Source organism: Parus major, chromosome 18 (genome assembly GCF_001522545.3).
Source record: "Parus major isolate Abel chromosome 18, Parus_major1.1, whole genome shotgun sequence".
Lineage (NCBI taxonomy): Eukaryota > Metazoa > Chordata > Aves > Passeriformes > Paridae > Parus > Parus major.
Genome location: NC_031786.1, coordinates 5,550,871 through 5,567,534, shown reverse-complemented (window position 1 = coordinate 5,567,534; position 16,664 = coordinate 5,550,871). Strand labels below are relative to the sequence as shown.

The following is a 16,664-nucleotide window of genomic DNA, read 5'->3' as shown; positions in this document are numbered from 1 at the left end:
TGAAGGACACTAGCTCATGCAGAGAACATTTTAAAAACCTCACTATTTTCTAGGCAACAAGATAAAACAGTTATCAGCAAATCACAATATCAAAAGGATTATTTGACAAATAACTCATTGTGAAAAACACTGGTTTGGATTTAAAGAACTTGAAGTCAGCAAGGAGAATGTAACAATCAGTAAGCTATACTTCACAGAAGGAAAAGAACCTGAAGTAAATGCAATCTACATGTGCTACTCAGTTTCTACTTTTCATCATAAAAATGCATATGGAAAAAATGTTCAGAAGAATCCTGGTGCATATTCAGCTAGGAAAAAAAATTCCAGCACTTTGGCATTTAACTTCACAAAGTTCACAGCCACTCACTGCATGCTGTGGCTTACAATACATTTTGTCTTCAAGACCAATCTTACCAAGTTGGCATGCTGGGCAACAAGAGAAGGGTTAAGAGATCTTCATCTGCCAAAAAATAATTAGCTAACATACACAATGTGCCAGCTAATTGGTTGAAGTTTTTACTTATTTCTGCCAGTGAGTTGTTTTTCTATACTTACAATTGCCAAATGCTTGATCTTTTCTTCTCTTGCATGGCTGGATTTTCTCTGGATGCTCTACAAGAAATGAATTCCAAGTTTACTGAGTAAACAACAACTAAAAAAGGAAAAGGAACAGTGTGTAACTCTTATTTTTTTTTGAAAAGGATAACATCTTGAAAATAACAGAACCTGTTTTTTCACACTGCTACTTCTTTACTGATCAGGGGACAATACTGAAATTCCCACTAGAGGAACTAAAGTTACATAATAAACTTCATCCACATTTCTTTGCAACCCAAACAAACTAGCAACTTTTCAGACAGAAGAGACAAGTCTGCATAATACTTTGTAATGAAAAGAGCTTGAAGAAAGCAGCAAACCATCTAAAATTATTCTGTCCCCTATTTAATATTTTAACCATTGCTTTTTTGTTTTAAAGCCTGTTAATCTTCAATACATCAGTAAATAATTGATAAAGTAAGTGTTCCTATAGCCATAGATAAGAGAGGAGAGGATTTCTACATCAGAAACAGCTACAGAAGAACAAGCCATGGCTGTTGAGAATATGCATTTTTCCTCCCAAACAGTCACAGGCATGAGGACAATGGGAACAATTACATGTCACTGCTGTCCATGGCCAGCAGGCAGCACCACAGCCTCTGATACCTGTGCTCAGGGACAAGGATGAGCTGAGGTCTGAGACTTAGGTTTTTAAACTATACCTTCCAAACAACTAAATATTCAGGATGCAAATAATAAAATATTGCTCACGTTTAACACACCTTGCACAACTTTTAACTGTTTTATCCTGAACAACCTAAGTCCTTCCAAAGAAATTATGCTCACTCTGAAGACTACATAATCTGTATTTTGACATCACAAGGTATGTGTACACACAGAGTAATTTTTACTGCCCACCAGATTAATGTTGTTTACAATTACCAACTTTTGTAACTGTTCTAAAATAAGAATCCCTTGAAAAAATGTATTTCACATCATATGAAGTAACATCTTCACTGTGATGAAGATGTTCACTCCACTTGGCGAGGTATCACCAAGAACTATTCTGACAAATTTTATGCCCATAACTTAAAAACAGTGTTCCTCATGGGCATGAGGAAAACAAGCAATGAACCTGCTGACCAGATATCATCTGACCTTATCATCTCAGTCCATCGGACAGCCTCCTGCAGCTCCATCAGCCTCTCCTTGTACTGGTTCCTCTCCATCAGCACTCGGGCCATTTCCACGCGCGTGAAGCGTTTCCGCTGCGCCGTGGGGACATCGCTCTGGGCACACAAAAACACACAGGGCAGGGACAAATGAGCACCACAGGGCCCTGCAGAGCCACCCTCTGCCTCCTGGTAACAGCCAGGCTAGGGCACAAGCCCAGATTTCGAGTAGTTAAGGGCCTTGGAAATCTGAGTTTTACCTTCCTCTCCTCCCATCCTTTGTATGTGATATAACGTGAATTAAAACTTTTTTTAAAAAAGTGTGTGATAATAGTGGGCAGAGAGGAAAGCAAGAAAACCAATCTAAGTTTACTTACTTACTTACTGCCAATTTAAGTTTACTTGTGTCCTTTAGACCTTCTGTCATTTCTACACAGAGAGGAACTTTACCACTAATTATTAGGCAGTAAGTTTTAGTAGCACTCATTAAACACACAGATTTCCAGTGTCCCATTCAATTAAACACACAAAACCACACACACATATATCCACCTACATCATCATCCTCTTTAGCCTTCTGTCTTGCTTCCTCTGCTTCTGCACGAGCTCTAGATACAAAATAAAAACCAGCTGCATTAAACACCACAGAAGAGTTTTTCTTCTTTTACTTTTTTACATTAATTAAATTAAATTAAACTTACTTTCTTAGCTCTTCTTCCAATTCTTTATTCTTCTCTTCAAGCTTTTGTTTTGCTTGTTTTACAGCCTCTAATTCACCTTGTAGTACATCCTTCTCACAGGTCAATTCATCCACCTTTGCTATTAAATCATTCTTCACTACATTCAGTGCATTTCTACAGGAACATTGAAAACACATGGTTATAAGGATGACCATGGTCTCACAGTTCAGCCTGGATTTATTTTTGAAGACCTACATATTTCTTACACAGAACTACTGTAAAAAGATACAGCTTTCTTAGAAGTCAAACCATCCCCCCCCCAAAATCTCCAACATTCAAACACATTCACATTCTCTCTATTTGAAAAAAGTACTGATAAATCAGTCCTCAACAGTGCTCCACTGGATTTGCCTCTGCACTTAAAGCTGCATGTCTTTCACAGAGATGATCTCATCAGGACACAGCACTGCATGTCCTGGAGCCTCACAAGGATAAAAGCAGATTTTGCTTCTTAGGCCCTTAATTTCTAGAAGACCAACTCAGACAAATACACCTCCACTACTCTTAGAACTGAAAGCACATTTGTATAATTTCAATTCTGTATCAGGACATTGAAGATATAATGAAATAACAGGAAGTCAGTATTTCTGACTCCTCACAGTCTCACTTACTTTGTTTCCAGCAGCTGAGTGTTTTCCAAAATAAGGTTTTCAACCTCACGCCCCATTCCTTTCAAAGGAAACAAACACAAGAAATTAGCAAATAAAATTGACATGTTTACAAAACTTGTGTTTTACCATTATTTAAAGTCAACTGAATTTTAAGTATGACAAACTTGTCAGAAGAACTGTGAACTAGCTGAACTTGCAGGTCCAACCTACTTTCTAAAACTTCCCCCCCCTTCTCCCAATCTGACTTCAATTAAAGCCCGAAGACATCCCTGACTAAGCACAGGCCAGTGCTGCTACTCTGCATTTTTAGAAGATGTTACAGTACTTAGTCAAAAACCAAACACAGCATATGTTGCAGAAGTGTTAGACCACAAAAAGTTAAGTTTTAAATGATCAACTGTCTTTTATACCATGTTAGATACCAAAGAGCATCAGTTATGGACACAAGACATGCTGAATAGAAAGTTCAGATTGTGAAAGCCCTACAGATTTCCCCAGAACAAATGATACCTTACCAAAGAAATTATGGTCTTTAAAGCCCATGCATTCCATGTAGAGCAAAAACAAGAACAAGAAACATTTCATGTGAGGTGTAGTATGAGCGAGGAGTAATAAAATATTTAGATTTAGGAAGTAAGAGTGAATTAAAACAAAGCCACCACCAAAAATGTGAAGTGAGATGTGATATGATCAGAAGCAGGATTTATACAGAAGACTGATGTTGAAGAATTTAAGTTTGTTGCAACCATTTCCATTGGTTAAACTTCTTATAAAAATCAGTAACAATAAAAGTCTCTCATTTTCTGTGAGTCCTTGGAAGAAATTCTCAGCCATTCAGAAGTTTCCAATTAATATGCTATTATGGAAAAAAGTGAACATAACTTTTCAAGTAACAACTTCAGTGTTACTTAAATTTCTGGAAATTAATTTCTCACCCTATTTTTTGCACACCTTGTATAATTTTCAGAATTTTAAAAAAGGTAATTTCAGGAGAGAATAATTATTTTGCATCTTGCACAGCAAAATAATTACCACACAGATAACAGCAGAAATTATGTTAATTCAAGATTAACATAATGAATGAAAAAGGTATCTTAATGGTGGAGGCCTTTTAAAATACTTTAGAAATATAATCTTCTAAATAACTTTGGCAGCAGAATACTTTAAAGATATTTGGATAACAAAGAAAATAAGTATTTATAAATAGATATGCAAGTCAAAGTTCCCTTTTTTGACATTTACCTCTCTGGGTTTTGGATTAAAATTAAATAACATTTACTGAAGTAACTTAGCCATGGTTAATTTATCAATATCAGGTGAAATCCCCTATACTACAGCCATCAAGAGATTTTATTCAAGTTGCTATTGCTTTTTAAACATTTTCAATATTGACAGATAAAAGCACTTAGGATCACATCCAACAGGCTTCAGGATCTTTTATAATGCAAGAACAAAAACTAGAAAGCTAGGGTGCAACAGCAAAAAAAAAAGTTACCAAGCAAAGAAAAAATGCAGAGAATGTATTTTATGAGAGCAGCAGCCAAGAATGCCTAACTGGAGAAGCAACAGATTTCAAAGATTTTTTGAAAAAAGAAGCATACACACCAGAATATTCCCCTGGGTATGCAGCCCAAGAGAAAACAGATTAGAGAATCCCAATTAACTATTTTTACACAACTCCATACTGAAGTTTAATCTCACTTAGAACAGGTCCAAATGCTTCACACAGACTAGCCTTGATGCAGATGTGACTTTTCAGGTTTTGGACTACAGTTGTCCTCAAACTGAAATGATGATTCTAAAATAAAATTTTCAGACCAACACATTCTGCATAACAAATGCAGGAATAACCCTGGGCTTAGTTAGCACACACTGGTGCTTCCAGCAGTAGATTTATAGAAAATGGTAATAAACTCATTGACAAACCTTTAATAAGTTATACTAAAAAGTATATTACTTTTTGCTCATGAAAAACAAAGCATTAGAATCAGGATATCCTGACAATAGTTTGATTTCTTTAATCAATTTATCACAGCTAAGGGATGGGTGTTACTCCATGTTAATACTTCTCCAGTATCTGTATTTTTGCATGCAGAATGTGTGATTACTTGTCCCTGTGACAATGGAATGACATCCAAGAGTTTTGGATGGAGTATGTTGCACTAAGGATGTGGAGAGCCTCACAGAGTGACAACAAAGAAAAACCATCTCAGACTGGAGATGGGCCCATTACTCATAATGAGTAATACCTGCAGAAATGTCACCTGTTTGATGTAAAATAAGTTTCTGGAGGAACAGTGAACAACCAGAAATCCAGATTGCACACAGGAGTTTTAAGTGCTAACAATCTGTATTTTTGTAGGGTCAGAGTACAGAAGCAAACAAGCTGCTGATTGTCTCCTACAGCCCATTTCAAAAGCACCCAAGAGTGGCATCTGCATTTTATACATTCCATAGTATTCATTATTTCAAAATGAGGCCTGAACAATTATATAGCAAAAAATAACTTGCTATGTTGTTTATAGAAAGAGCATTCTTCTGATGACATTTTTGATCTTGGTCAACTCAAAACTCAAGTTTTTTTCAGTCAGCCTAGAAGTAACAAGCAGCTGCTTAGTGGAAGGAGAAATGTGGGTTTCCCCTCCCCTATAAATTAACAGTTTGATTCTCAAATTACCACCACTCCATTTGCTGCAATTCTCCTTCAAGTTAAAATCCCTAAGGAGGGGATAAAGCCAGGCCACTAGAGATCAGGCACGACCTGAATAAAACTACCTAGAACTAGTTCAAGGCAAAAATCCTTCCTTAAGATAAAAATTCTTACATAAGAGAAAATACAGGGAGAAATGGAGAAGAGTGAAGGAAGTGCCCCAAAAGAGTAAGATCATTATAAAGAGAGAAAGAACAAACACTTTTCTCTGGTTTTGCATTCCAATGACTACCTTAGGATGCTACTCAAACTATTTTAATGCAAATGAAGCCTAACAATAAATCCAGCAATAATAATTAAGTACTTCCTAAAAAGGAAAATTGCTGTATACAGCATCTTTAAATAACCTTTCTTACCCAGTAAATCTGCACCTTCATCCACATCTCCAATTAGGCCAGAACCAGCAGATGACAGCTCTTCAAAGAGTGACTCTGTGTTACGGTCAAATGCTTTGTTCTTGATGCCTTTGGTGGGAGTGCTGGGCAGAGAATTAAACAAGACATGAAAAGCAGGGAGATAACACTCCCACAACAAAGAAAAGCTTGCTCTGGATTTTTTTACCAGTAGTTTATTTGTTCCCTCAAACAAACCCCAGAAGTTTTCAGTTGGCTTACAAGTTCTAGATTATATTTTCAAATACTGTTGTGCCATCAAGATCCCAAACTTGAAGCAGTTGCTGATACTGAGCTGGACATTATTTTAATAAATTAAAGCATATCAGGTTTTGGCCTATATAAATTCAGTTGTGTCAGGGCTTAGTTAGCCCAAATGCCTGAAGAACAGACAGCTCAGCTAAACTGGAAGTCATTTAATATAACAAGAATACAAGAGAACTGAATAGTAGGAGGTCAAACTGTTCCTCTGGTCAGAGAACGGGCTCCTTTCACACAAAGCTCTTACACCCCTAAGATTCACCATACAGGGTAATTTTATCTTTCTCATCACAAGAATGAAACAAAGACAAGGAAAAGGAAAATTCGCCTACAGAGCATCTTTAAATAATCTTCTAAAATTTGTCTTCTTCCTCAAATCACAAAACACAACTTACCTGGAACCCTTATATCCACTGATGTCTTTATCCATATCCAACTCTGGAGTTGAGTCAATGATTGCCTGAACTTCAGATTTTTCTTCATTTTCATTTCCCCCTGGGGCAAAGCAAGTGGTACATGCCCATAATCAGAATCATCATGACATATTAACTACATGTAGTAGTTCTTAATGAACCACCAACTTAAGATACTTCTGTTCAAAGACTTATCAAGGTAATTAAATGAAAAGACCCACAGATTTTGATACTCTAGTGCTGACACTGGAATTTCTAAATCTTTTCTGAATTTAACACCATCATCCAACAGCAGTTATTTCCCACTATTTCTGCAATTGAAACCATGATGTCCAATACTTCGTGACTTTGTGCCTTTTCTACTGCCAAAGAAATGTCATAAAAAATTCTGATTCTGAAGAAAAAAGGACTAAAGTCACCAAAAACAACCTCTGACCAATATTTTATACTTAAAATATTGAGTAAAAACCCCATTTTTGTTTGTGGCACAACAAAAGATAATTAATAAGTGATCAAATATGAGGTCCATAGTAACCCTACATTAAGAAGTTGAAGCAGCTCACCAGTGCACACATTTCTTGTCTCTTGAGCTGCCTGTACTTCAATATTCTTGCTTACATCCAGTTTCTCATTCGACATCTCTCTGTCCTTTGCAAGCCCTTCAACATTTTCCTTTTGAGGGGTTTCAGCAGGCAGCACAGGATCATCTGAAGCAGCTGTGGATGCTGGAGTAGTACATTTGGATCCTGCTTGGCTAACATCAGAGAGCTCATCCTAGAATTGCACCATTACCAGTAAAAAATGAACACAAAGTGTTAATAGAAGAGTTGGGCATATAAACTAAGGAACAGACAACAAAACCACTGTATTATACTGAAAATAATGCAAAGACAGATAAATAAAAAGAATATTTTAAGCCAGTACAGTCATCTTTAGCCTATGGCTGTTTCACTGATGTTAAGGCAGTTATAGCTACATAAAAATGCCTTTATTTTTAATAGTAATGTTTGATCTCAGCTGATAATTTTAGCCACAACTTTAAGGTACTTTTCCATGAAGTCTTCCAGAAAACAAGCAACATTCTAAGAGTCCTCCTAGCTGCACAATGAACTGCTTAATCTTCCCAAAGCTGATATAAAATTAATGATTCAGAATGGTACCTTAAAAAGTAGTCACTGAAGCACTGATGCAAACATGGATTTAACTATATAAAACTGTAGTAATTCATAGAATCATAATCACAGAATGGTTTCAGCTGGGAAGGACCTTAAAGATCATCTTCTTCCAACCCCCTATTCCAGTGGTGAGCAGGGACTCTCCACTAGACCATGGTGCTTCAAGCCCTGTCCAGGCTGGCCATGAACATTCCCAGATCTGCAAGTACTTTGCTCAGGTTTAATGCACTTTCCAGTCTGAACTGTGAGCACTGGCTGACACTGGCAGTGAGACATGGAACTGTGCTAACTCCTTAGCACATTTCAGATCAACCAAGGAACATCAGTAAACAGCTCCTCCTCCAAAGCTGATTCTTGGTAACAATTTACAGTGACACTGTGTCAAGACCCACAAGAATTGCATTAATTATGGACTTAATTACTCAGACAGAGCTGCATCAGGCACTGGGTGGAAGGGCAGAGTGGATTGTGTGTGACACAACCTGAATATACCAACAGCCCTTTTTTGGCTCTTCTCTCATCTCCTTCATCCACATTTTACCTCCCATTCATGCCCAGACCTACATCAGATGTCTGATCTATGACTTAAGCAGCACGTTACAGTGAACAACAGCTCACTGCAGAGAGGAAAACAAGTCTGCCTGTTCAGGCCAATAGTTTCTAGCACACACCATTAGAGTCATCTTGTTGTGGAACATAAAGATGAAACCTGAGGTTGCTGTGTGCAAAAGAAAGGCAGGATGGTAACCCTTTATCAAAAGTTCTTGTAGGGTTTGTCTGGGAATCAGAGGTGAGAGCAAGGCTCCTGGACAAATCTGCTAATTTTTTTTAAGATAACATGACTGAACTTGTCAAGAACAAAACAGGTTTAAAATTAAATAGATCTTGCAAAACACAAATTCACTGCATGCCTTTTTGAGGATGAAATGAAACTGAATTTAAAGGTTATTTAAAAAAAAAAAACACAGAAGAGACCATACACTGTCTCGCTTGTACTTGGCATTAGATTACTATGAATTTTAACTTACAGATTTCTCCTTTTGGAACTTACTAAGGCAAAATTTTTATTTGTGTGGGGACAGGAAGCAAAATACACATTTATGTGTATCAGCATAAATTTAAAACTTGCTTCCTACAGTAACATCTCCACATTGAATTTGCAAGCCCTAGAAATAAAAATACAGCACTAATTACCTATCAGTTACTGATAGTTGTCATTGTTTAATAGTAAACTGCAGAATAACCAATTATTAATATGTGATTTTCTGTCAAAAGTATTCAGAAATACAGACACCTCTAAAGGAATAAAAGAAAAGAAAAAAACCACTACCCAAAGGCCTTTTGAATGGGTGAAGTTGAGGGACTGGCTAATGGTTCTTCATACTTGAGTGAGCAGATACAGAAGGGAGGAAGTGGTGCCCCTTACTGAGGCATCCAGAGCTCACGCAAACAAGGAATAAAACCTCAGCAGAGCTGCTGGCTCTGTTTAGACATTTGAACATCTTTGTATTCCAAGAGCATCCACTAACTGATGCAGCACAAACTGATCACTGACTTTCACACACAAAGCTCAAGGAAAATAGCTTGACAATAGCACAAGAAAAAACAGGGAATAGAATGGTCCTTTCCCTAAGGGAATTTCAAATCACCCCATCTATTTTATATTTCTGGCTTTATGGTATCTTTTTAGCTTACTCTTGGAAACCACACAGATTAAACTGTTACGAGTATTTGTTCTAGAACTAAAGAAAAGCAAAAGAAATTTCATTAAGTGACACCAAATTAATCAGAATATCTCAAAGCCTAAACATTTGCAAGTCAGTGCTGTGTTGACTTGGCAAAATTGACTTTTTTGGTTATGTTGCCTGAAAAAAACAGAAAAAATAGTTTAAAAATTCAATAATTAAATCTGAAGGAGTAACTCATCTACAATGCTGTGCAGGATAAAGCTAATTAGACTGTTCCCACTACCTAGTAACATATCTAGTGTAGAAAAACAAGTTGGAACCTTTAAAAAGGGTCCCACATCAGAAAGAAAAGACCCACTGCAGAGAATAAAAGGAGAACTAACCTGTATTATCACTCATTTGGAAAATGCCCCCAAAACTTAGTTTCTTGTACTAAGAAGGTTCCCTCAAAGCTCACTGGAGTAAACAATGCACCTGCCTTATACAGAGAGGTTTTAGGGATCTACCACCTGTCTTTCAATTTGGGTTTGTTTTTTTTTCCATCCACCATCTGTTATGGGAGTTTTTCCTGCCACAAAGGCAGCCAGGCTGTGCTCACCTTGAGGCTGGTGTGGGACCGTGGCTGGCTCAGCTCGTGGAATTTCCAGTGCTCTGCTGCCGGTGTTTCTGCCACCTCCCTCTGAGCCTCAGGCGTGAGGAGAGCATCTCCTGCAGGTAATGGGAAGATGCCCAGGGATATTGGACGCTCCTTCCTGTTGGAAAGACAGGCAGGGTTCATCAGCCATCTCAGATGTCCCACAGTTTATTTTCCTGCAGGCCTCTGGAATCAGCAGGGAAGTGGTGTCATTCCACATTCAAACATCCAGACGCTGCTCCATTAAATGCGCAGTGCAACACACCCACACTGTGCCACAGCACCCAATAATTCCTCATTTCACAATTATCAAATTGATTCCATGGCTTTAAATAGCAGTTATTGATTTATACTGCATCTAATCTGTAGCAAACAGAAGTTTCACAGACATAAAACACCAACACAAGTATAAGACAAAAGTGTTTCCTTACTTCAGTTTGAAATTAGTTTTCATTGGCTACTATTAAAAATACCATTTTGCACCTTTTTCTCCAAGATACAACCACATAATTTCTACAACAGCAAACAGAAAAATCAACTGAAACATTTGCAAAATTGTAAACAGTAAGCCTCAATAAACTCTTCTCAAATCATTGGGTATTTTATTCCTGAATATCACAGAAATTACATGCATTTGTGTAAGAGAAAAGAAATGGGCCAGGGAACGACCAATGCTACAACTGGCTCTGCTAAAAATTGTGAAGTTTTACTCAAGATCAGTTCAACACTCTGCTTCACCCTAAAGCTGCACAAAAGCTTGTGCCAGCAAAGCAAATTATTTCATCACAAATTTTCACTTTTTCACTCTTTCTACTTCCCTATGGCAAATAGCATTTGGAAATTTGAAAGGTTTATGTAGTAACCCCAAAAAGAAACAAAAAATCCCCAGGTCAGTAGTGTGCTCAGTGAACAAGAGGATTCATTCTTCCTGCTAGGAAGAGACAAAAACATTGTGTGCAATGCCATTCATAAGATGCTTTGGCCAGTCCTGAAAAGGAAAAATATCAGCCAGGCTTAGAACTGAGATAAGCAAAGTGTTTGTTTAGGCAGAACAATGTAATGCAGAAAAAAATGACTATAATCAAGTAGCACAGCTTTAAGTACAGTAGAAGATAAAATGTGCACAAGTGATGGCATAGTTTTCACATTTGAGCATTATAAAAGGTCAAGTCACAACCAAATGTGCTTTCTTTCACAAGGCCCCTCACAAATTAAACACAACCTAGGCAGAATTGGTATTTGCATACAAAATACATGCTAATATATGGCAGGGAGCACTGAAAAGAAAAAATTAAGCATTTTTGGACATATTTTTGATTTTATTTACTTTGAAGAAAAGTTAGTGAAGAAGGGATTTTATTTACCAATTAATCAGTAAACTCCCTTTGGCAAATTTTACATTGTCAAAATCACAATGCTCAAACAGCAAACAATTCTAATTGGCATGAACCTTTCCAGTCCAGGTGTACAAATATACTCCTTGTCACAAAAACCTTTACACTTAATTCTCCTATTGGAGCTATCTTGGCCTTTCAGAAATATTATTCCAAATTAAGTCATTAATTGTGAAGTAGCAGGCAGCAAAGTGAGTAAAGCAAAATCAGTCTGGGTTACAAAATTCAAAAGAGCTGATAATGTTCAGCATCTGCAACTGCTGGAATGAGAAACCCCGCAGTGGATTCCAAGGATTCCCACTATTGTAACACATCCTGCTTTGCTTCAGATTTCCCATAACTCTCAGGCGTGTGAGGAACAAAAGACAGCCCATTCCATTGGATAAGAAGTGCAGGAACAAAAAGGAGGAAGAAAAGCTCCTCTTCAGTGGCTGACAGAGCTGCATTGTGAGGGGCTTGAACTTAGGCAGAGGCTCCAGCACATTTCCTTATTGCAGGACTTGCCAGAAAGGCAGATGCTTTGCAATCCTCAAGAGAGAGAATATTAAATGGGCACCAAAACAGTTCATACCTGACATGGCTTTTTTTTTCCAGATTAGTTTGAAAGAAATTTTATAATAAAACATATTTTGATGTGTTGGAACAGAGGTCACGTGAATTGCAAGACTGTACAGTAAATCAAGTTTGCAAAAAAGACTAATTTTGGAAACTAAGGTTTATTATGTGAATGTCTGCATGAATTGAAATAATTGAAATGAGACTGAAGATATTTCAATTTATTTCACTGCTTGTTGAGCAGAAAGCAAAGAACCTCTTCTGCTTTCCCAGTGCCCAAAAACATATGAAAATGCCACGGTAAGCAGAATGGAAACACGTATTTTAAAGGCCTAAATTATTATTCTGAAGTGATGCACTAAAGCATTTACAGGAACCTTTAAGAACTTTAAGATTTTCAGTTCTAAAATCTGACTAGTGTTACAAAATAGAAACAATTCTTCTACCATTATTACTTCATCCTAGATTTTTATCTCTTTTTTTAAATGAATGAAGATTAAGAAAGTGAATTCTAATTCGTGTCATTCCTAAAGTAAATTAGAAGAGCAGGAAACAGCATAGTTTCCCTAAACCCCTCAAATCCATTAAATACTCCAGGGGACCAAAATCATGTTACAAAAAAAAAAAACCAAACAAAAAAAGAAAAAACAAACAAGCTATTCATTAAACCTTAGACTTAAACCTTAGTCTTCTTAGACTCCTAAAACTTAAAAATATCTTATAAGTTACTGAATATGAAGTTCTGTTTTGGTTTTGTTTGGTTTTAGAGTTGGGAAATATTTGTTCTGGGTTTGGGTTTCCCCCCCTTTTAAACAAACATAGCCTTACTAACTAGATCAATCTATAGGGTTTCACTCAAAATTTATTTTATTTCTTCATATTTAAATATTCATTCAAGTTTTTTATCAGCTACTGGTATAAATTGGTATTTCTTTCATCTAATGATTGCCTTTAACCTTTGGAACATTTCTGTGCTCACAGACCTAAGTTAAAAGCAAATTACCATATGAAGTCTACATGCACCGTTAAGGAGGAAAAAGCACATAGCTCTTCAGAGAACACTAATTTCCAGCATTTTTCCCATTTAAAATAAAATTTACTATTAAATTTATAACCACAGCTAAAACATGTCAAATTTTCAGGCCAGAAAGGTGCATTTTAAAACTTTTCCAGCTGTTTTCCATCTGTAATTATAGTATTAAAACATGTCAAGACTACTTTTGGCCACAATATTGTAATGCATTTCTGTCTGCTACTGCTCCAAGCACGTAGGACAAACAGAACATAACCTGGGGGGGGAAAGACAGCTGGCAAATTGCCATACAAGTACAGGAACAGAGGAGAGGGTAACATTTGGCTGAACAATAGTGAATAGGCTTTAAGAGCTCTAATGCTTAAATAATGAAAGACTTTTTTTCCCCCACCAACCAATAATCAGATTTTTTGAAAATAACATTATCAATTAATTACTGTGGTTTTAATATAAATTGATCTTACATAAGCCTTTTGATTAAAACAGGTGCAGTTTAACAGTACAAAGCCTCAGACTGCATACACCTATGCTACACAAGATCAGCCAAGTACTTGACAATACACTGAACGTGAGCTTTATCCCTGACATTAACATTGCAGCTTTTGCAGCAGGTTACAATAAACTGGTGTTAAAAGCTTTGCACAAAATAGAGATACATAAAGTGACCTAAAATAAAAGGCAATGAAAAAAAATAGATTATATGTCTGTACGTAGACACATTTACAACAAAGCCTGACATTTATATATAATTTACTTCTCTAATTCGTTTGAGAAAGCAGAACAGAAAGTAGGGGAGCAGCAAGAGAACACAAAGACAGGGTTCAGTGGGTCAGAGTACCTGAGGATCCTTGGGAGGTTCTGCGTCAGAGCTGGCACCCCAGTGGAAATGGAAAAGTGCACGAGCAGCAGAACAGAGAGCGACACCAGGATGGCCGAGTTAATGACCACCGCCCCGCCAACGAAGCCAAACACAAACAGCAGCATGCAGCCCGGATTCATGGCGCTGTGCTGGCATGGTGGAACGCCGGCTCCGAGAAGGCTACGCAGGGGCCAAGGGGGGATCTTTGTAGGCAAAGTCTGTCATTCAGCCGCCACCACAAAAACAATGCCATCAGCAGCAGCAGCAGCAGCGTTCCACTCTTCTGCAGCAGCTCCAGAGCAATGACATCACCGCCCTCCTCCCCCTCGCCGCTCCTCGCAGCATTGATGCGGTAGCGCAGAGGCACAGCCAGCCCAGGAGTGCTTCTCCCTCCTTCCACGAAGGGTTCAGAGGCTCCAAAGCCCCCAGATCTGCATAATCTGTTCCCAGAGAGCCCTGAGGACGAGCAGGGACCACGCGTGCACCTCCGGAGCCCCGCACACAAAGACGCAGCCAGACCTCGGCGGTGCTGGGACAGCCACTGACATTTTCCCTGCCTGCCCCAACACCAACACTCGAAAAAGCTGAAATTGTTTAAGGCTAATTAATGCATGAAGTAGATCTCAGTGCTTAGCAGCACGACAGCAAAAGCCTCTTTCTATGGATTTCTACGTTGTTCTCTTACCGCATTGCAATCGTACAACAAATCTTTCTGATTCAGCCAAACCGTTGTTGTAGGATTAAAGAACAAAGTCTTGCAAACACAAATGAATGGAATTTTTTCTCATTTCAGGGTGAGAGAGCAATAAATAGCTTACCTAATTCTACTGTGTGTTGTGGATTCTAGCTGATCACCCCCTGTTAGCTGATGAAGTTTGGTTCTTTCCAAGTGCTCCATATAATTGTGTATCATCTGTTTAAAAGGACAGAAACAGCAAGAAATATTTAGTAACACGTACTACAACTGCACAGTTCTTGACCAATATATTCTCCCTCTGTAATGCTAAATAGTAAAAGCATTTAGAGACATTAAAGAAATAAAGAAGCAAAATTATACAGTGTGTAAAACCACAAATCAGAAAAGTCCATAATGAATTAAAAATTTTGGACAACTTCCTTGTACCTTCATGCACAGGAAACATCCTAAGGTTAAAGAAAGTGAAAGCAATATTTCAAACATGAGTTTGGAAAAGAAGTACCATGTTCAAATCCATTTTGGAGTCTGAGACCTCTATGTCCAGCAGATATTAGCATTTTTTACATGATACATAATAGGTACTGTAGGTCTAATCACAAAGTACTGTGAAGGTCAGACAATAGGCTCCTCAAATATTAAACACTCTGAATCTGCAGACTAATAATCAGATTATTTCTGTAGGCAGAAATAGGAAGTTCCCATTTCTCCTCCTTTTTTCTTCTAAAATACAAACAAACTTAAGCTTTCTGTATTTTCTGCAAGGGTAGTTTGGTTTTAAATTATCTAGGCTGACATCTCATTAAAAGGGCAGAATGGGTGTGGATTTTTAGCACTCAAGATGAGCTCTGCTTGCTCTCTCTTTCTCACAAGAGACACAAGACAACATGGTACTCCTGCAGTCATGACTTAAGTCATATTATATATGACAATCTATAAGTCATGACTTATTTAATGAGTCCTGACTCCCGTGGCCAAAGGATGCTGCTCTCAGCAGGTAACTGATCTAGGACATGCATACAGAAAAGGACCAGGTATCACTGCATCATTCCAAGGGCTTCATTTGGACACATCTCTGAACCCAAAACTGGGTAAGCCTGAGGAGAAGCCTCATGTGCAATTTGGTATTTTTAGCACTTCCAACATTCACGTTCACAGATGAATAGGGCTCTAGGAACAATAAAGGAAGAAAAATCACAGGTGTACTGCAGAGGAATTTAATGTAATTTTTTTTTTCCTGAGACATATTCAGGTCATATCTTAACAGCTTCCTCTAGAAAAAAAAAACCAAACCTATTCTTTAAAACTGTAATTTCTTCTGCTATTCTACAAAGGGTATACAAACACTTCAGATTACTGATATTACCAAGCATTTGTACAACTGGTTTATATAACCTTTTCTCTTGGGAGCAGCTGCACACATGAGTACTGAACTCAGCAGGACCTGGAAGCCTACATTTACATGTTACTCTCAAGACAGGTTTGATGTATCCAAGTTTGACCTTCAGATGCCACCAACCTCAGCTAGTGCCAGCTTCTCAAATGCTGCTTGTCAGCATTACCTACATAGGAATAAATATTCTTAGTTTCAGATTTTTCTGATCAAACAAACTGGCTTAAGACATCCTTGACTGATGGATAGTCTACAAATCAGTAATTCATGTTAAGTGCTGGTTACATACAGATGTTGGTTTTCCCAGCATTCACCTGAACTAATAAATATAATTCAGACCAGAAAAAAAAATATCATGCTATTTTCAGAGAAGCATTATATAATGTACTTGGACTGCTGTCAA

The 16,664-nt window shown here is 37.6% G+C and overlaps 1 protein-coding gene across 14 annotated transcripts in view; it reads right to left on the bottom strand.

Moving 5' to 3' along the window:
- SPAG9 (sperm associated antigen 9) overlaps positions 1–16,664 on the bottom strand; it is a 57,703-nt gene that overhangs the window by 18,810 nt on the left and 22,229 nt on the right. For 4 of the 14 annotated variants that reach the window (XM_015645600.3, XM_019008507.2, XM_015645605.3 and 1 more), the window contains 12 exons: positions 14,993–15,087; positions 10,298–10,451; positions 7,400–7,610; positions 6,819–6,918; positions 6,127–6,248; positions 4,666–4,677; positions 3,576–3,590; positions 3,061–3,118; positions 2,411–2,563; positions 2,266–2,317; positions 1,696–1,826; positions 556–612 (listed from right to left, as the gene is read on the bottom strand). In XM_015645600.3, coding sequence (XP_015501086.1) covers positions 556–612; positions 1,696–1,826; positions 2,266–2,317; positions 2,411–2,563; positions 3,061–3,118; positions 3,576–3,590; positions 4,666–4,677; positions 6,127–6,248; positions 6,819–6,918; positions 7,400–7,610; positions 10,298–10,451; positions 14,993–15,087 — 1,160 coding nt within the window. Of the gene's footprint in view, positions 1–555; positions 613–1,695; positions 1,827–2,265; positions 2,318–2,410; positions 2,564–3,060; positions 3,119–3,575; positions 3,591–4,665; positions 4,678–6,126; positions 6,249–6,818; positions 6,919–7,399; positions 7,611–10,297; positions 10,452–14,153; positions 14,462–14,992; positions 15,088–16,664 lie in introns of those variants that run through there. The other 10 variants (XM_033518757.1, XM_015645610.1, XM_015645604.3 and 7 more) reach the window with 7 other exon arrangements.